Genomic DNA, 19,736 nt, shown 5'->3' on the forward strand with positions numbered 1-19,736 from the left:
TGCAATACTGAGAGTAAGATTCACGTTAAAAATGAAGATCGGTGTCTTGTGCTTGCCGTGGCGGTAATGAAACACACAACCAGCACTCATTGTAATAACGCTCAAAAAGGTATGTAAATGGTTTATTGAACTATTCCAGCACACAGTAAGGCGTAATCAACAGGAGAATCATTGTATATAGGGAACCAAAGAGAAACTTTGACTGTCCAATAGCAACCAAAACACCAGGGTTTGTTACTACTCCCAACTCGTCCTTGCCAAGGAGTGGAGCATATGCTACCGATAGAGGGTTTGATATTTGTATATTAAGCGACCACATTATCAGTATGACTACCGTACTCACCTGTATCAGACCAGTCCAGCGAATGACGTGTCTATTCCTTAACCTGCCCAAAGGAAGAAGGAAAGGTACAAGAGAAAGAAGGAGACCAGCCAACTCACTCATTCTCTCATCCACACAATCATCTTAGGTAGGATACAAAAGTGCCCCGTTAAGGTCAACTATGAGTTACACAACCTGTTGGCCAGCCACCACAGGACCCAGGGAAAACTTGTCCGTAGATCTATGGGCAACATTCTTAAGATAGAAAGAGGTGAACATGGACTGGCGTAACCAAGTACCAGCGCTCAGCGCTCTATGTACAACCGAGTTCTTTTTGAAAGCCAGAGAGGGACCAATACCCCTAACGTCATGCGCTCTGGCCTGCACAGACTTGGTGGTGGAATCATCAAGAGCCAAGTATGCCTGTCTGATGGCTTCCTGTACCCAAAAAGAGATAGTATTCTTAGACACCTCTTTCTTCGTATGGTCTGTGCTAACAAAAAGTCTGCGCTACCCTGGTCTAAGATGCCGAGTCCTTTTAAAATAGCAATGCAGGGCCCGGACAGGGCACAACAAAAGCTCTTGAGCATCACCACCCACAAAGTCATTCAGTGATGGGATGGAAAATGAAGTGAACCTGTCATTATGCAGAGAGGGATTTTGGGTCTTGGCCACGAATTCCGGGACAAATTCGAAGGACATGACCCCCAACCCCTGGTGTGCTTCACATCATAGCTCAAACTGTGGAGCTCTCCTACCCTCTTGGAAGAGGTCAAGGCCAAAAGGAAAACTGTCTTGAGTGTCAAGTTCGTGTCAGATGAGCGATGCAAGGGCTCATAAGGACTCTTAGTGAAGCTCTTGAGAACCAAGGAAACATCCCACGTCAGAGGCTTGAGCTCCCTAGGAGAATGCGACTGCTCAAACCCCTTAACTAGCAAGGAAAGTTCCTAGCAAGGAAAGTTCCCAGGACAAGGAGATGTCGATACCTTTAAGGCGTAACACCAAACTCAGTGCCGCCCTGTAGCCTCTAGTGGCAGAAATGGACAAACATTTCTCGTCTCTGAGGAAGGTTAAAAAGTCTGCTATTTGCTGAATAGAGGTTGCGAGTGGAGAAAAACCCTGTTTACGATGCCCATTTGCCTTGGTAAATCGCGGAGGTCAACTTTCTGAGACTGCTGGACATATGCCTTGCTGTTCTCTGAGAAAAGCCTCTCACTCGGAGGAGATACTTGATAGCCTCCAACCGTGAAGACACAGTGATTCTACTGACTAGTGGAACCTTTCTGCATGCGGCTGACACGAGATGCAGCCAAGGGGGAATTTCCTTTGGAACCTCTGACAACAACGACAGCAGATCTGGGAACCATTCCGCCCGAGGCGACAGAGGGCTACCAAAGTCATTCTGAGACCCTGTGAACTCATTAGCCAGTTCAGAACTTGATGGATCAAACAAAACGGAGGGAAGGCATACACCTCCAGGTTGTCCCAGGGATGTTGGAATGCATCCTCTGCTAATGCTAAAGCATCTGGGACCACTGAACAGAATATCTCCAGCTTCCTGTTGAAGCGAGTCACAAAAAAGTCCACCATGGGTCTCCCCCAAACCTGGAAGAGCTTGTCTGCTACCACTTGATGAAGGGACCACTCTGTGCCTAGGATCTGATCCCGACGACTGAGTTTGTCTGCGACCACATTCAGTTTGCCTGGGATGTACCTGGCTGAGAGCTCTGCCAAATTGCTGACCGCCCACTGGTGAACCTCAACGGTCAAGGTGTGGAGTTGACGAGAAACCTGACCTCCATGCATGTTCACATAGGCTACCACTGTGGTGTTGTCCAACATGAGAACGACAGATAGACCCTCTACCTTCTCCCGAAACTCCTTCAGACTCAGGAAGGCTGCCTTCAACTCCAAGATGTTGATATGTTGCTGTTTGTCCTCCAAACTCCAAACACCTGATGCAATTAGGCCGCCTAAATGAGCCCCCCAACCTGCAAGGGAGGCGTCTGAGAACAGAAGGAAGTCTGGTGAAAGAAAATGCAGAGGGACACCTTTTGAAAGATTCCGGTCGTCCAACCACCAACGAAGGTCTTCTCTCACTTCCAGAGACAGAGGAACCTTTAACAGGGGTGACTCCACTGCTGGAGACCAGAATTCTTCCAGTCTCCATTGCAGAGACCAAAGATGAAGATGCCCATGAGGGACCAGCTTCTCCAGGGAAGACAAAACTCCCAGATGAGCTGACTGATGAGGTTCCAATCTCTGATCCAACGGAAAAACTTTCGCAACTGTCATGTCAATGACCATACCCAGGTAGAGAACCCTTTGACTGGGTACGAGGTTCGACTTTTCCTGGTTGACTATGATACCCAGTTCCAGACAGAACTGAAGTAGATGATCCCTGTCCTGCAGCAGTTTTTCCCTGGAAACTGCCAAGACCAACAAATCGTCGAGGTACCTGAGCAAACAGATCCCCTGAGCATGGGCCCAACTTGACACGAGAGAGGAGACCCTTGTGAATACTTGAGGGGCTATTGTCAGCCCGAAGCATAGGACTTTGAACTCGAAGACCTTGTCCCCAAGAGAGAAGTGAAGGAACTTCCTGGACGTCGGATGAACAGGGATTTGGAAGTATGTGTCCCTTAAGTCTATCAACAGTATGAAGTCGCCTTCCCTCATGGCTGCCAACACCAAACACAGGGTCTTCATCTTGAACCCTGTCTTCCATATGAAGTGATTCAAGGTGGATAAGTCGATCACAGGTCTCCAACCTCCCGACGCCTTGGCCACCAAGAAGATGTGACTGTAAAACCCCCGAGATGGACACACCACTTACTCTATCGCATCTGAAGTAAACCCGGTGTAACCAGAATCAAGGTTGTATTCAGTAAACAATTCCACTACAGTAGTACACTGCAAATAAAAAAACATCTTGTTGAACACAGACATAAACATAAATAAACACTTGAGTTAACTAAGAAGGTACATAAATCACACTCCCTATGAAAGACAGTATAACCAAGAATATACACAAAGCATATAACATACAAAGGGGCATCATAAGTAACATATACAAAGAAACAAGCAATGTACCATAATCTGGCGAGTCTACAGCTGTAATACGAGACATGTCAGCAAGGAACCACGAAAGTAAACAAAAGCTATAGAGACCACTAATATGAAACAGGTTTATTTTTACCACAATCTTCCCTTCTCAGTTAAGTTCACGTGGAGTAATCCTGAAGGTACTTTGGAGGTTGCCTCACACTCTCTGACCTTCGAAGTGGAGGAGGTGAGGCTACCTGTTGAGGGACTGTACGGGATTCCTGAAGAGTGTCATGCTGAGAAGCAATATCCACATGGGAGAGACTGCGTGTAATCTCCTGAGGAGCATTTGCAACTGACAATTCCTCAGGAACCTTGGACTGAGATACAGGAACCCCAGCATCTGTACTTTCACGGTTGTCACTAGCCATAGGAGCAAGATGTCTTAATGAAACCGTAGTCACCCTACCATCTGGAAGCTTCACATGAGCATACTTGGGGTTCGCCTCTACGATTTCAACCTCATCCACCAAGGGGTCGTTCTTGCTGTATCTTCCATGGCATCTCAGGAGAGCAGGCCCTCCTTGGATGAGCCAAGTAGGCAATGATTGGCCGGTGGTGGACCTTCTACTATGCAGGAAAAGGCGCTCATGAGGAGTACAGTTTGTGGAAGTGCACAACAAGGAGCGTATACAATGGAGAGCATCTGGGAGAACAGTTTCCCACTGAGACACATCAAGATTCCTTGTCTTAAGGGCTAATGTCAGAGTTTTCCATATAACTCCGTTATATTTTCCAGTTATATTTTTCAGCCTGACCATTCCCTTTAGGGTTATAAGGTGTAGTGCGACTGGTAGCTACACCTTTCTTCATCAGGAAATCCTTCAGCTCTTCAGACATAAAACATGCACCCCTGTCAGTGTGGATGTACGCTGGCATGCCAAACAAAGCAAAAAGTTGCACCAAACAACTGATGACAGTTCTAGTGGTCATATCAGCACAAGGGAAAACAAACGGGAACCTTGAAAATTCATCCACAACTGTAAGGAGGTACTTGTTTCTAGATTGAGAGGGAACTGGGCCTTTGAAATCTAAGTTCAACCTCTCGAAAGGCTGGGTTGCTTTGATCAGTTGTCCCGAGGATTTGATGAATCGAGGTTTGAGCTCTAAACACACTTGGCAAGAGGTGGTAATTTTCCTCACTTCTTCTACCGAGTAAGGTAGATTCCGCCCCCGGACAAAATGCATCATGCGAGATATCCCAGGGTGACATAGGATTTCATGAAGTTCTCGGAGTTTATCAGAAGTAGTGGCACCACAGATGCGGGAGAGAGCATCAGCTGGTATGTTTTCTGTTCCTGGACAGTATACTATGTCATAGTGAAAACATGAGAGTTCAACTCGCCACCTCGCTATTTTGTCATTCTTTATTTTACTGTTTGATTTAGAGTCAAACATGACCTTTACACTACGTTGGTCAGTGATGAGCTTGAAGTGGTGTCCAATTAAGTAGTGTTTCCACTTCCTCAATGCCTCCACTATAGCATAAGCTTCCTTTTCCACTGAGGAATGTCCTTGTTCACTGCGAGTGAGAGTGCGGGAAAAGAAAGCCACTGGGCGATCATTGTGTCAAAGTAGCTGCTATCACATGATCAGAGGCGTCCGTTTCCACAGAGATAAGAGAGGAAGGATCAATGGCCGTTACCACCGCACTAGCAATGTCTTTCTTCAAGTTCCCGAGAGCTAGCAGTGCTTCAGTGGACAAAGGAAAACCATTGGCTTGTGTGAGAGGGCAGAAAATTTTGGTATCCATCTTGAGTAATGTGCAAGCAATCCCATGGTCATGCGAAGAGAAGCTGCATCTTTAGGGGGTGAAAGATTCCACAGTGGTTGCAAGCGTTCCGGATCGGGTTTGATTCCCCATCCGTTACTGAATACCCAAGTAATTTAATGGATCTGACTTTGAAGTCACACTTGTTGTGGTTTAGAGTGGGGTTGTACTCCTCAGCCACCTTCAAAAACCTCCGTAAATTCTGGTCATGCTCCTCCTCTGTCTCACCACACACAGTAACATTGTCAACATAAGCAAAAGTACCACTTACTTTTTCTTTCTTAAGGATTTTGTCAAGCATACGTTGAAAGGCTGCGACTCCATTTTTCACTCCAAATGGAATGCGACTGAACTCATAAAGTTTGCCCCAAGCTTCAAATGCAGTGTACAGTCTCTCTTCTTCTCTTATTGCAACCTGATGGTAAGCACTTTTCAGATCTAAGGTACTGAACACCTTGTACCGTGCAATGTTGTTCACCATCTCGTCGATATTTGGCAGGGGGTAGGCATCAAGCTCAGTGAACCTGTTTATGGTACGAGAGTAATCTATAACCATCCTCCTTTTCTGATTCCCCCCTGATGTCACCAGCACTTGAGCCCTCCAAGGAGAATTACTAGGCCTTATTATTCCTTCCGACATCATACGCTCAGTCTCGGCTTCAATGAACTTCTTGTCACTCAAGGAGTATAATCTTGACTTATTAGCCACTGGTTTACAATCTGGAGTCAGGTTCTTGAAAAGGAAAGGAGGGGTCACCTTAACAACACCTAGTGAACATATCTTCAAGGGAGGTTTTTCTCCTCCAAAATCCATTTCCAGACCAGAATGTTTCCTCAGGAAGTCATGCCCAAGTATCACATCACTTCATAAGCTTTGTAACACCTTGAGTTCAACACCGTGATAAGTCTCTCCTTGCAACTCCAAGTCCACAGTGCACAGACCTAAGATGTTTGAGGACAGGGATTCATCAGGCATAGAGACTTTTCCATGCTCTGGAGACATAGTTAGTTTGTTTAGGTCAACTACATCATGACGCACAAAAGCTGTCTGAACTCCAGTATCCATAAGTGTACTGACAGAGCTACCATTAAGCTGAGAGTGTTATGGATTTTTTCAAGACACTTAGGGGAGGCCCCCACTATTGAAGCTAGCATTGCTGCGGAATGTTTTGGGCTAGAAGAGCCACTCACCTGTTTCACAGAGTGGCACACCCTAGCATAATGCCCTTGCTTCTTACATTTCAAACACTGCGTCTTTAGCAGGACACTGAGTCCAGGGATGCCAGTTGTTCCCACAAAAAAAACATCGAGCACCAGAAGTAGCAGCAGAAACAGACTCACTGTTATTTTCAGCACTAGATGATTCCTCCTCTCAACTCACTGCTGACACAGCAGCATTGACAGGTTCTGCTGAAGAGTAGGAGGCTGAATGCTTCTGGGCCATTTCCAGAGTGTGGGCCTGCTCATAAGCAGTATTTAGGTTCAGTGTCCTATTCTCCAACAGACGCTGGCGTATTGCACACGAGACCAAACCATTAATGAAGGCATCCCGAACATAACTGTCACACGCTTCCTCCGCAGTTACACTTTTGAATTGGCAGTCCTTAGCAAGTAGCTTCAGTGCCTGCAGGAACTGATCCAGGGACTCACCTGAGTTTTGCCTGCGAGTGGCAAGTAAATGTCTGGCAAATATTTCATTCTTTGGTTTCATGTACAAAGATGTCAGAACCTCTTCAGCCTTCTCATAAGTCTCACACTCAGAAATAAAGTCATACACACTAGGAGCCACATAGTTAGTGAGAAGAACCAGTTTGTCAAGCGTAGGGGTAGTCAGCTGCACTGCTTGAACGAAGTTTGTAAATGTCCTCAGCCAGTGTGTCCACTCCTTGGCGGCCTGGGCAGAGTCAGGGTCCACCTCGAACCGGGGAGGGGGTAGAAGCCGTTCCATGGCGATTGAATTGTTTACTGAATAAATTGAAGTAAACCCGGTGTAACCAGAATCAAGGTTGTATTCAGTAAACAATTCCACTACAGTAGTACACTGCAAATAAAAAAACATCTTGTTGAACACAGACATAAACATAAATAAACACTTGAGTTAACTAAGAAGGTACATAAATCACACTCCCTATGAAAGACAGTATAACCAAGAATATACACAAAGCATATAACATACAAAGGGGCATCATAAGTAACATATACAAAGAAACAAGCAATGTACCATAATCTGGCGAGTCTACAGCAGTAATACGAGACACGTCAGCAAGGAACCACGAAAGTAAACAAAAGCTATAGAGACCACTAATATGAAACAGGTTTATTTTTACCACACCATCCTTGTCCAGCATCTTCTGCACTTCCTCCCGAAGAGCCAAGAACTTCAGAGAATCTGGAGGATATGGCTTCCTGAGCTGCAGCTTGTCCGACAGAGGAGGAGAGAAGTCGAATGGCAGTAGGTACCACACTCGAAGGACATCTACCACCCACTTCTCTGCCCGATATCTCTGGCACTTGGCCCAATGGCCTGCCAGGCAGCCCCCCCTCCTCCGTGGCGCAGGAGAGGGAGAGGCGCCTAACCTACCGACGGCCCCCTTTACCTCTGCCCCTTGGGCCCCTTCTTGGCTTAAAGGAACGAGAGCGAAAGGGACGTTGGTCCTCTGACCTAGGCTGATTCGAACGGGAAGGCCCTGCTGAAATCTAAGTCCTCGATGGCCTACCAGGCGACGATCTCCTTGATTGCTGCTGGACAGGGGGAGGGGGAGGGGGAGGAACCGGACGTCTCCGAGGACAAGACTTCGACTTAGACACGGCCTGGTGCACCAGTTTGTCTTTGATGTCAGCCTGGCGCCGGTCTATCGTATATTCCAGCTCAGTCCGAGGAAACAAAAATTGGGACTCCAACAGATCCCCATTTCTCAATGCCAGCAAGGACTCTGTGTCAACTGATCTCTCCATCCTAGATAAAACCGCGTCTCTTCTAATCAGGAGAAGGTTCCCCATAAATTAACACTGAGGTGAGCCATATACGGAAACACCTTGCATCCAAACTGCAACAGACTGGCAAGCGAGGATGCACTCACCAACCCTTATGGGGACCTTTCAGAAGCTATCTTGGCAGTGACTATACACCAGAAGTCCAGCCAAGAAACCGTCTGCAACATGGAGGCTGCCGTAGATTCCAGTGCTGAAGCATCTTGCAGAGACAAGGATGAAGCCACTGACCTCACCTGCTCCAAAGTCAATCCTGGCTTCAGGCGAATGACGTCTGGGTTAAGATGACGCAACATCAAAAAGGCAGAGTTCCTAGCATAGTACTTCCTATGTCTTGCGAGAAGCGTGGGTAGTAGCTTGGCAGAGCCCTTAGAGTGAAGTGAACCGTCCCGGTCTGAAACAGAGGCGTTAACCTTATGCAAGACCGACTGGCCGTGCCCCAACAAGGGAAGCTGAAGAAATGATTTGGGATCCTGTGTAGCTCCCAGCAAAGCTTCCAAGCAAGAAGGAGTGTAAGACGACCGAGGCTAAGTCCTACTTTATAAATTGTTGAACCCACGAATGAGATCAACAACTTCTGAAAAGGAAGACAAAAACTCGTGCGTGTCTCCCTCCTGCTCTGGCAACGGAGACTGACGACGAGAAGGATGTGTAGGCTCCTCTAAGGCACCTTCCTTATTAAAATTAACGGAAGGATCAGCAGCCAAACAGCCCGAAACACCAACTAACCTGTCTGGGGTGGGTCCATGCGCCTGGCTCCCGCGACGAACCTACTACAACACTAGGAACATCACTACGCACTCCTCCAACAGATGACTCTTTGACAGGTCCGCAAACAGTCACGGGCGTGGCAGACATACGAACGTGAGTTGGAGAGGAATCCCAAACACTCAAGATCGAAGGAGAATTCCCCAGAGTTGAACTCCTGGAAGCACCAGTGAGAGGGGCAAGCAAACACTTCTGCTGTTCCAACTCTGCACTCACCACCTTCGACCTCTTGTCAGGCGCCTTGAGATCCTTACGGCAACGAATAGGCCCTGGAGAAGTAGGAATGCTTGCATCGTGTGCACAGACAGGGGAGGTTGCAACACGCTCGCGATGTGCACGGACGGGGGAGGTTGCAACACGCTCGCGATTCAATGCAGAGGACAAAGCAGCCACTGCAGATTACTCGAGGGAAGATACACTAACTCTCCGAAACACCAACAATCTGGAGAACAAAGCCACGTTGTTCCTGCCTCATAGGCGAAGAAAGAGCATAGTTTTTCCAACGCTTGATACGCTGACGTGGCATAGAGAGGGAAGAAGGAGAGGGAGTCAGCACTGGTTCCTTACTTGATCTCTTCACAGGAGGTGGGGACGATGCAACATGTTTCCTTCCAGTCCTCCCAGCCGACAAGGCAGCCAACTTATCATCCAAAACAGAGTCCAACCTCTTAAGCACCGTCTGGCATAAAACCTCAGACAGATCAGCAAGAGAGGGCTACAAATGACATGGAAAGGAGATGCAGTGAACTGGGCGGAAGAGATGACGTTATGGCTGAGAGTGGCAGTGCAGAGGAGACGACTGGGAGTGACGTCATTGATGGAAGTGGCGTCACAAGTGGTGATGACGCCACGGCTTCCCCTCAGTCCGAAGGGGAAGCAGACGCCACTGGCGGAGGAATACAAAACGACTGATCCCGTGACATCATTAATAGGGCTTCCCTCTGACTCAAAGAAGCGGCAACAGTCACTGGCGGAGCAATACAAGATGGCTGACCTCGGCTACCCACGAAGATGAGGCCGGAAGGAGGGGGGGAGGGCCTGGTCAGCCTGAGGAGGGGGTTAGCGAGCCTCCTTAGAGTGCGCCAGCAACCCCTCCAAGGACTGGGGACCCCCTAGCCTGGGAGTCTTCCAAATCACCACCGTCTTGGACGCCTCCGACTCTGGAATAAAAGAGAATGATGAAAAAGCCTCCCTAAGAAGAAGGGGCGACATTACAAAATTCAGCCTGGTGGCCTCCTGATACTTCCAACGATGAATCGATAGAAGAACAGAAAGGAGACAGGCACAACGCTACTATGGGGTGTGAGCACTGCAGGAGACGAAGCATCAGGAAGAGGCAAAAAACCTTCTCATGAAGGAAGAGTAGAAACTCTCCGATGCTCTTTCTTGCTATAAAATTACTTCCACTGCTCTTTAGGCCATGCACAGCATTCTGTGCAAGGATTTATTATAGTACAAACATTAGAGTGGCACCTGCTACACGGGATGGGGTCGCCTCCGAAGCCAATAAACGAGAACATGGAAAACCTGGAATTCCTGGGCACACACATTGACGAGGCCAAGAATTAGCAAAAGTAGCCATAATACCAGACACACACACACACACACAAAAGAAACGGGCAATGAACCGAGTAAAGGCCTAGAGAGGTCAACCACAACTCTCACCCAGGCGGTTAAGAAACAAGTTAGCCTTGCATATACACAATGATGTTATCATGGTAGTACATATATTGTAAATATACGAATACAGTAGCCTAGCCTACAGTATACTGTATACTACATATATGATATAATTTAGTAATTTATTAATATAAGCCAATTTTGGAGGTTCAATGCATTCTGACTGTGATATATCAGTAGAAAAAAAAATTGGACACAAAACGGGAATCAGATTCGGACAACAGCGGCATACCTAATTGAGCGATGTCAGGCTGCTGACGGCTACGTATATTTATGAAATAAAAACACAAAAAACACAATGAATATGCATCTTTTCCATGAATCTTTTAAAAAGTTATACGTTACTGTATCCAACAATATTGTATGCATTCTCATATTATTGTATCATAAAATACTAACAAAGCAGTCAATGTTTTGGTTTGGAAATCAGCTGATGGTGAATAAGAGTTTAGTTTGCCGTATTTAACTCAATTTGGATCGAATTGCCTTGCTTCTAGTTAGCGTAAAATATCTAGATACTTTACTTATATGAGACAAGGTACGTTGTCATTATACAACTTAGTTTATAGTCGAAATATGAATTTAATGTCTTGTGAACTATATTATTTTTTTCGTTAATGCATTGCATTGTGGGCATGTTTAATTTGTAAAAATATTATGTGATTCTGTTTGGTATTTTCACTTGATTTCTTCGTAGTACAAGCTTTACTGTTAGTTAGATTACTTATCTTTTATTGGTGTGAAAACAACAGTAAAATGTGTTCTTTCAAGACCTGAAGTTTTGATTAAAATTATTCTCTCAATTTTATCTACAATTGTGTTCAATGACATAAGTTTACTGGAGTTAAACCCTTGTTGCCGATGCATGATAATAGTCATTAGCAGTCGTTTTAGTTGTGGGTGGTTGTACACTGTTTTCTTAGCTTCAGCTACAAATGCAGCTTAAATGTTAGCAGTACGTACTCTATACTATATTTCCGTGCTGGTATTTTCTCCATAGCGAATAAATGTATAACATAAAAATATATCAGTCCTATTCTACTTAATTAACATCATTTGTAACAAAACTACAGTGATTTGTTACTATCATACGATGGCTGAAATGCAAGCAAAATGTTATCAGATTCAGTTCGGTTGTTGTAGCAAAACAACTGTTATTGTTCAGTTTTTTATGGGTGCAGCGTTTAAGCAATGATGATAACAGTACTAACGATACTTTTATCATTTTCATTGGCTTTTTTAGCTGATTTAACTGGAAGATAAGGTAAATAAAGAGATGGAGGAAACATTAGCAGTCTAAAAAACTAGATTCTCTCTCTCTCTCTCTCTCTCTCTCTCTCTCTCTCTCTCTCTCTCTCTCTCTCTCTCTCTCTCTCTCTCTCTCTCTCAATGGAACCTTACTCTGGTTCTGAGTAGTCTCACTTGAGCTCCATTTGAACCACTTATGTCAATCGTCAGATAGGGAACTGGCTTTGAAAACAGTTTTCCTTCTGGCTTTGGCTTCCTTGAAAAGAGTTGGCGAGTTCCATGGTGCTGATAACTGGAACTCATCCCGTTACGGTGCCATAAATTGTTGATTTTATGACGCCAGACAAGCCCCATAAAACAGGATCACCAATAACCAGACTCTGCCTGTGTTCAGTTCCCTGAAATCACAGAAATGTTCTGGAAATTGTATGTGCTAAATTCCATTCAACAAGACATCCTTCACAAAAAAAAAAAAAAAAAAAAAAAAAAAAAAAAAAATCAGCCAAGTTTGGGAACCTCTGTGTCTTCTGAACAGCTCACCAGACACAGTTAAGGGGCAGTTATCTACTGGGGACTGATTGATTCATGTGCACATGTGCAGAGCTACCTATTGGCTGCTGTTTATCTTTTGTTTGTCAGATAAAAGACTGATGTGTGTGAAATATTGTTAATAACAAAATTGGGCTAAATTATAAGTACTATGTAGTAATTGATTCTTGGTGAAACGGAGAAATTGGTTTGTGTGAGAAGATAGCAGTATTAATTCAAAGAGTTTAATTGGATGTTATTTGAAGGAAGAGACAGAGGGAAATATATATGAAAATAACTAGAAAATATTAAATAGATATAATAGGAAGGATGAATGAAGAAGTGGTTAAAGAGGACCACGAAGTATAGAGGACAATAGATAAAGGTAGTATGTATTCCATTATTTTAGAAATGCAGTACTGTCACATATTTTTTATGGTTCAAAGTATTTCTTGGAATATAAATATTGCTCTGTTTTACAAATGCACTATGTATAAGTTAATTTCTTTTTCAGGTACACTTCTTCTTATAGACAACTGGAGGGTGATGCACGGCCGCAACAAGTATTCAGGGCCTCGTATTATGGGTGGCTGTTACCTGGACAATGATGGTTTTACCAATAAAGCCCGAACACTCGAGGTGCCGCTTGATTAATTATTAATCCCATAGCAAAGAAAACCACTGAAGATGTTGAAATGGGTACTAACATGAAAGTTACCATGATTCTGGTGGTGCATCATTTTATTTTTTAAAGAAGTAATATTGTTTACTGAATTTACACATTCCTTTATAGTAATGGGCTCATTACAATTTCTCAATATGCATTCAAAGTATGTTAAGTTTTAGAAAAACATTTTTTTTCTGTAACTTAATCTTTAACAGTTATAGGGCAGATATATTTGTTTAATGTTTATGCTGTTATTGTATATTTTCCACATGAGTTGCTTGTAATGTGTGCTTTTAATTACCATATCTTGAGTGGCGTGCCAATGCCATAAGGTCTTATTATAAAGTAGGTGAGCATTGCTACTTTATGATTGACAGTATGCGCTGCAAATTTTTACAACTTATTAAACAACTGATACTGAAAATACATGCTATAGGAAATCACAAAATTTTAGCTCTTAAGTCTAGAAATTTTTCAGTTGAAAAAAATGTGTAATTTTTCCTAAATAATATATGTAGATGAATAAAAGCCGCCAAAAAATAGTTTTCCCTTGTGAAACTAAAAATATAGTGATACTTCATGCTGTGAAAGTTTCATTGGATTTTTTTTTCAATAGTCACAAAACTTAAACAATTAGATGAAAAAAAAGTTGCTTTCAAAAATAGTTTCCCCATGTGAAACCAAAAATATAGTTAAACTACATACTGTGAAAGTTTCATCAATTTTTTTTTATAGCCATGAAAATTTGATAAGTGGAAAACATATTTTTGCAGTAAAACTGTTCTTCACATAAGAAAGGCCCCCTGAAACTTACAAAATAATTGGACAAAAAGAAATTTACTTCCTGCTTGGTTTTTTTTATGGGTGATTGACATTTGTGACATATCACCAATGGAGAGTCTTGTCTTTTTTCTTTTCAATTTTCATAATGCATGTAGTCTTGATATAATACATTTCTTCTTTGCTCTTATTACGACAGAAAAAATTGTACTCAGAAATGGACTAAAAGCCAAGCATGACAACTCACAAAGTACACTAGTAGTATGTCATTAGGTGATGTACTAAAGGAAATGTTGCCATATACTTACATCTATTTTCATTCTTGAATAGACACCCTGTAAAGATATCCTGAAGAAATAAAAACATAATATTCATTCTATTTGTATTAATATTTGTCAAAAAAATACATTGACTAAATGATTTCACTTAGGATAACTTAAATTATGTACGTGTGAATGGTGATGAGGAAGACTGCTATTCATTTGCATATGTCCTTGCATCCAATATAGTACAGGCAGTCCCCAGTTATTGGCCGGGTTCCGTTCTCAGCGGGATGTTGATAAGTGAAAACCGCCATTAACCAAAAAACTGCGATTTATGGAGCTTATGGCGCCGATAACCAGTTAATGGCAACTCTGTTAGGTATGTTATGGCACCATAAATCTGATTTTATGGCGCTGGACAAGCCCCATAAAACAGGATTGCCATAAAGTGAGTCTGCCGAAAACAGGGGAATGCCTGTGTAGTATGTGGATTTACATATCATGGGTATTTTACTGTAAAAATAAGTCAAGAAATTCAAAACTACAAGTAAGTCAGTGCAAAACATTATATGTAAATAAATTGTTTGTTGTAGCACAGTCGACCCCTGCTGTTCACGGATTCATGATTTGCATATTTTTCCATGGACTCTATATACACATTACTATTTGGAGAAAATTTTGCTTATTCATGGTATTTTTCACTAAGAAATATTCACAAATTAGTGTATTTTAATATCATTTTCATGACTTATTGCACTTTTAGTGATAAAACTATTAAAATACTTAGATATAAGCATTTTAAAAGTTTGTGTTTTAACAATCAAAATAGGCAGTTCTAAGCCTTTTTAGAGGGATTTTAAGTATTCGTGGAATTTATCCGTGGGGAGTGGTCTGGTACCCATCCCCTGCGAATACAGGGTGTCTACTGTACATGTGTAGTGCCACTTTGATGAGAACCAGCTATCACTAGAGAAAATGGAGCTATCATAGTAGGTAACGCAAGTCTCATTTTTAACTAAACAGGATCAGAAAATTGTTTACAAGTTTTGTGACAATTTGTTGCTCACAAGGCGATAAAAGCGATGAACCCTTGAAATTCAGATTGGCATCCACCTTAAGTTTATAAAATTCATCCTTTAGGTATTATAAAATTTTTTGGTCTGACTGGCTTTTAGCTCATATGAAAAAAGTTAAATCATGACTAGAGGTGCATATTACATTCTTTCCCAGTTCATTTTTAAGTTCAGCTACTATTACATCATGCATTTTTCTTTTGGTGAAGATAAAATTCTATTAACACCGTTAGTAGTGGTAGTAATGTTCTATAGTCAAACCAAAATGTTGTGGCGGGTGACTAGAAGGTTTTTCCTGGACTATATCGTTCGCAGTTAAGAACATTTTGGTCACTTTACCTTTAAGGAAGCCGACCTACTTAAACCTTAAACCTCAGCGGTAAACGCGGATTAAGCGCACAGATTGAGTGTTCACCCCGTATTTATCCAGGATTTTGTTTTCATTTCTTCTAAATCCGACCTCGAGTAACCTTTGCGTATGTGCTAAAATGGAATATGGCCAATAATCAGATGGCTTGAAATTATGGCATTATTACAAAATCTATGGTTATTATTTCTAAAAAACACAAAGGAAAATCATTAAGAACAACTAAAATTTACTTTCTTTCTTTAGAAAACGAAGTACAGTAAATGACAGATCTCAGGTAAAGTCATAGATAAGGGATTAACCTCGAGGCTGAGATTTAAAAGGATAAATAGATCTGGCAGAGTTGTATTTTTTTCCTGACCCCACCCTAGCGATCTTAGAATCTTGAAAAGACTTTTTCTATACTTTAACATCTAAAATGATAGTCTATCAAAGAAACACAAAGGCAAGGTATGGTTGACCCTTTGCAGCATACAGATGTAGAGATTCGAAAAAAGATAACCTTTTATAATCTTTCAATTGCGCTACCTATCCCAGAATAAAAGTGCCTCCAAACTCCTTAGAAGCCATGTTGATCTTAGTGAAAGATTTTATCAGGTACTGGGGTCACGTCTTAGAGGATTGAAATTCCAGCCTGCATGATTAGGATTTAAGTCATCATTATACAGTCATAAATTTCGTTTGGTCATTCATCTTCGTCTATATGTAACAGTGTTTTGTAGATGTACATTATTACTCACTCGACTCACCCTGTAAGAAAGTATTTGCAGACGTATTTTTCCTGCTTCAGAATGGAAAGAGTGGAAGAAACTATTTATAATAATTTATAATAAAGGAAAAAGAACACACACACAAAAAAGCAAAAAACGAAAGTGTGGGTGGAGGGACTGGTTTCGCACCATCCAGTACAGAACTTAATCCGGCTTTACTAATAAACCAGTGAGATTTTCCCTTTGTCTACATAAAAAAAAAAGACCTAAACTTTTAGATTCAAATACAAAGCATTCTGATGACACCTCTCGTCATCCACCATGACATTTTGGATCAACTATAATAACTTGAAATTACTATGATTTTAGATATCTTAAAGGACAGTGCAATTCAGCTTAGAATGGAATATGGCCATAACTGTTAACCTTGGATATCCAAACAACCAAGCATGTTTTAGGTGCTCCCTATGGTTAATTATATTCCTCTCCTACTTGGCCAAGATTAATTCTAATTCTGTCTTGGTTACTTGCAGAATTTACATATTACAATTCATCTACATGATTTGTTGTTACCATAGTTCCTTTCCCAATTGTATTTCACATGAACTTGCAGGAATGTAGTATGCCATGATCTTTTGTACATCTTCATCTAACTCATCATACTTTTTTGGCTTTTTGTGCTCCCTGAACTTTGCATTTAGTAGTTATGCCAGCATTTTGTATTTATCCTTACCCAAATTTAGTAACTGTGGTTCATTTGCTCTTTGTTCGTAGCATGTGATCAAGTACAAAAATGGAGCTCTGAATCCATACACATTTTCACAGCATAAACCAGCTTTGGGGGATTTCAGTGATGCCCTTTTGTTATTACGTATCATGTTTCCATGAAGTTTTCTATGTAGTTTATTTACAGTATATCACTGGTATTCGAGGGTCTCTGGTTGAATACTAACATTGGGTTGAAGTGTACTACATTCAAACCTCTATTTTCGTACGTTTCGGTTTTCATAGACTATTTTTCTAAAAAATTTGGTCTCAGTCATCGTATGTTTCCTCAGTTTTTGTACACTCAGAAACGCTCCATCCGGGGCTCGGTGCATGACCGGGCCCTGTATCGAGCGCCCAAACAGAGCATCCTATCTCCTTTTGTGACCCATTCTGCTTTTGTGTTCGATCTTTTTGTTGACCCATTCTGCTTTTGTGTTCATTCTTTTTGTGCTTTTTTTTATTTTAGTGCAACTGCTAAATAAGCCATCGTGGGGCCAAAGAAAGTTCCAAGTAAGTGCTAGCCCTTCAGTAAAAAAAGGCAAGAAACACCATAGAATTTAAGAAAGAACTCTTAGGAAAGTGTTGGAGGAAGTTGCATGCTGATCTTAGTGAGAAAAGGCCTACAACAAGTGCTGCTGTTAGTGAACTGAAGGCCAGCAGAGGCTGTTTTAGAAAAATTCAGAAAATGAATGGGCATACATACTGTGCCTATTTCAGGGATTAGGGACATGTTTGCAAAGTGGAATGATGTAAAATATTTTGTGGAGAACTATCATCCCAACAAAGAAGTAGTCTGTGTCTCAAACATGTTTAATGACAATGCTGTGTTTAACTTTAAGCAAATTTTAAAGAAACGTGAGAAACAAATGTCTCTGGACAGTTTTGTTGTGTGACAGGGGTCCAGTAACTCCTAAGCTGGTCCTAGTGCCAGTAAAAAACAGAGGGGAAGTAACCTCAGATAGTGCCAGTAAAAATCAATGAGAAGTAACCCTAGATAGGTCCTTGATACCTGAAGTCCTTCCGGGAGGAGATTCCCCTTCCAAACAATAACCTCTCCTCCTCCCTCTCTGGCTTCCATATGCTAACAAGTGTTTTTCATAAAGGTAAGAGTGATGTTAAAGGTTTATTTATTAATTTCATCAGTCATTTATATTTCTCATTGTTTTCTCTTTGTGAAACTGTTTATTCCCTAAAAAATATATTTTTGTTAATATATTTGGGGTCTGGAACGCATTAATTGTATTTACATTATTCCTTATGGGAATTATTGTTTCAATTTTTGTATGTTTTGGATTTCGTGGGAGGTTCCGGAAAGCATTATGTACGAAAACCGAGGTTCCACTGTATATTTTAAATCTGTGATATTTGATGAAACAAAGACCATAGTGGTATGAATGGATATACTATTTGTTTTTGTTAAGTTGATGGATACTTTACGTTAGAAATGAAATATTTCAATTTGGCAGTGTCTTCCTTTACATGTAAAAAAGTACTTTATTGCTATTTTGTAGCATGATTAAATTATCAGTGGTCCTATGTCAGCACCAAGAAGCAGTACAACCCCAATTTTTATTTAATTGAACCTGGTATAGTTCATAGTTTTCTCTCTGGCAAATAATAATAGCCTTTGAAAAAATATGTCAAGAGAAGAATTTGTTTCTGGAGTCAGTATAAATCTTACCTTTTCTCACATAAAAATTTTACTTTTACTTTCAACAGATATTCATTCCATCCTTATCTAGTTTTCCCCATATTGTAGGTACCTCGTATTGTATACCTTAATGATACTAAAGGATCTTTGCAATGTCCTTTTGTTCCCATCAGAGTTGCTTTCACCTTTACTTTTCATCCATTCTCTTTGGCCTCTTTTCTACCTAGCTGTCCAATTCTTCTAACTTAACCTTGCTCAAATTTTCATCTCCGCCAAAAACAAACCCTTTTGGGGTAGACTAAATCGTGTGACAATAGAAACATGACTCAGTACTGTACTTTTACATTTAAAACAATTATGTACGTAGTATTCTGTACGTTTGGCATTGTAATATTTCATATCACTTTGAAAAACTTTTTTGTTATTAATATTGAACTCCCAAGAAATGTCCTGATACTTTTTCATGATAGCAGATGGTATATTATGTATTCCTTTTTATATTAATAATTTCATAAGACATTATCAAGTAAATATAATCATTTAATATGCTACTCCAGTAATGTCTGTGCTTTTGAAGCTTATCTTGTGAATGTAATTAGTATGCTCTCATTTGTTTATATAACTGTTATTAGGTCTTGAATATTTTTCATAATGAGAACAAAGTTTCCAGCAACGTAATTTTAAAAAGCTACCTGAACTTTAAACAGTTCTGGTGCTTTAAAATAGGTTTACTCTTGAGAATTTGGCATATCTCAGTTGTTTTTGTAACAGTATTTGTCAGCAGTTCTTAAGACAAAAGTGCCATTATCATCATCAATAATTATTTTTTAGTTCTCTCCATTCTTATCAGGGCTAGGTTCTTTGTGCCTGAACTCCCATCAGAATTAGGTTATCATATATCACCTTGCTTAATTATTTCTTGGGCCTCCCTACAAGTCTTTCTCCTGCTATTTCCACATCAACTGCTGCTCTGACCATGTGCGTTTCATCTTTTCTCCTCACAAATGTATAAATTATTTTGAACTAGGTCTGAGAAAGACAGAC

The 19,736-nt window shown here is 41.3% G+C and overlaps 1 protein-coding gene across 2 annotated transcripts in view; it reads left to right on the forward strand.

Moving 5' to 3' along the window:
- Positions 1–14,234, forward strand: part of LOC135216174 (trimethyllysine dioxygenase, mitochondrial-like) — a 189,199-nt gene extending 174,965 nt beyond the window's left edge. For both annotated transcript variants that reach the window (XM_064251302.1, XM_064251301.1), the window contains one exon: positions 12,928–14,234. In XM_064251302.1, coding sequence (XP_064107372.1) covers positions 12,928–13,067 — 140 coding nt within the window. In that variant the 3' untranslated portion in view covers positions 13,068–14,234. The remainder of the gene's footprint in view (positions 1–12,927) is intronic.
- Positions 14,235–19,736: the final 5,502 nt, after the last annotated feature.

This window comes from Macrobrachium nipponense, chromosome 6, assembly GCF_015104395.2.
Source record: "Macrobrachium nipponense isolate FS-2020 chromosome 6, ASM1510439v2, whole genome shotgun sequence".
NCBI classification, from domain to species: domain Eukaryota; kingdom Metazoa; phylum Arthropoda; class Malacostraca; order Decapoda; family Palaemonidae; genus Macrobrachium; species Macrobrachium nipponense.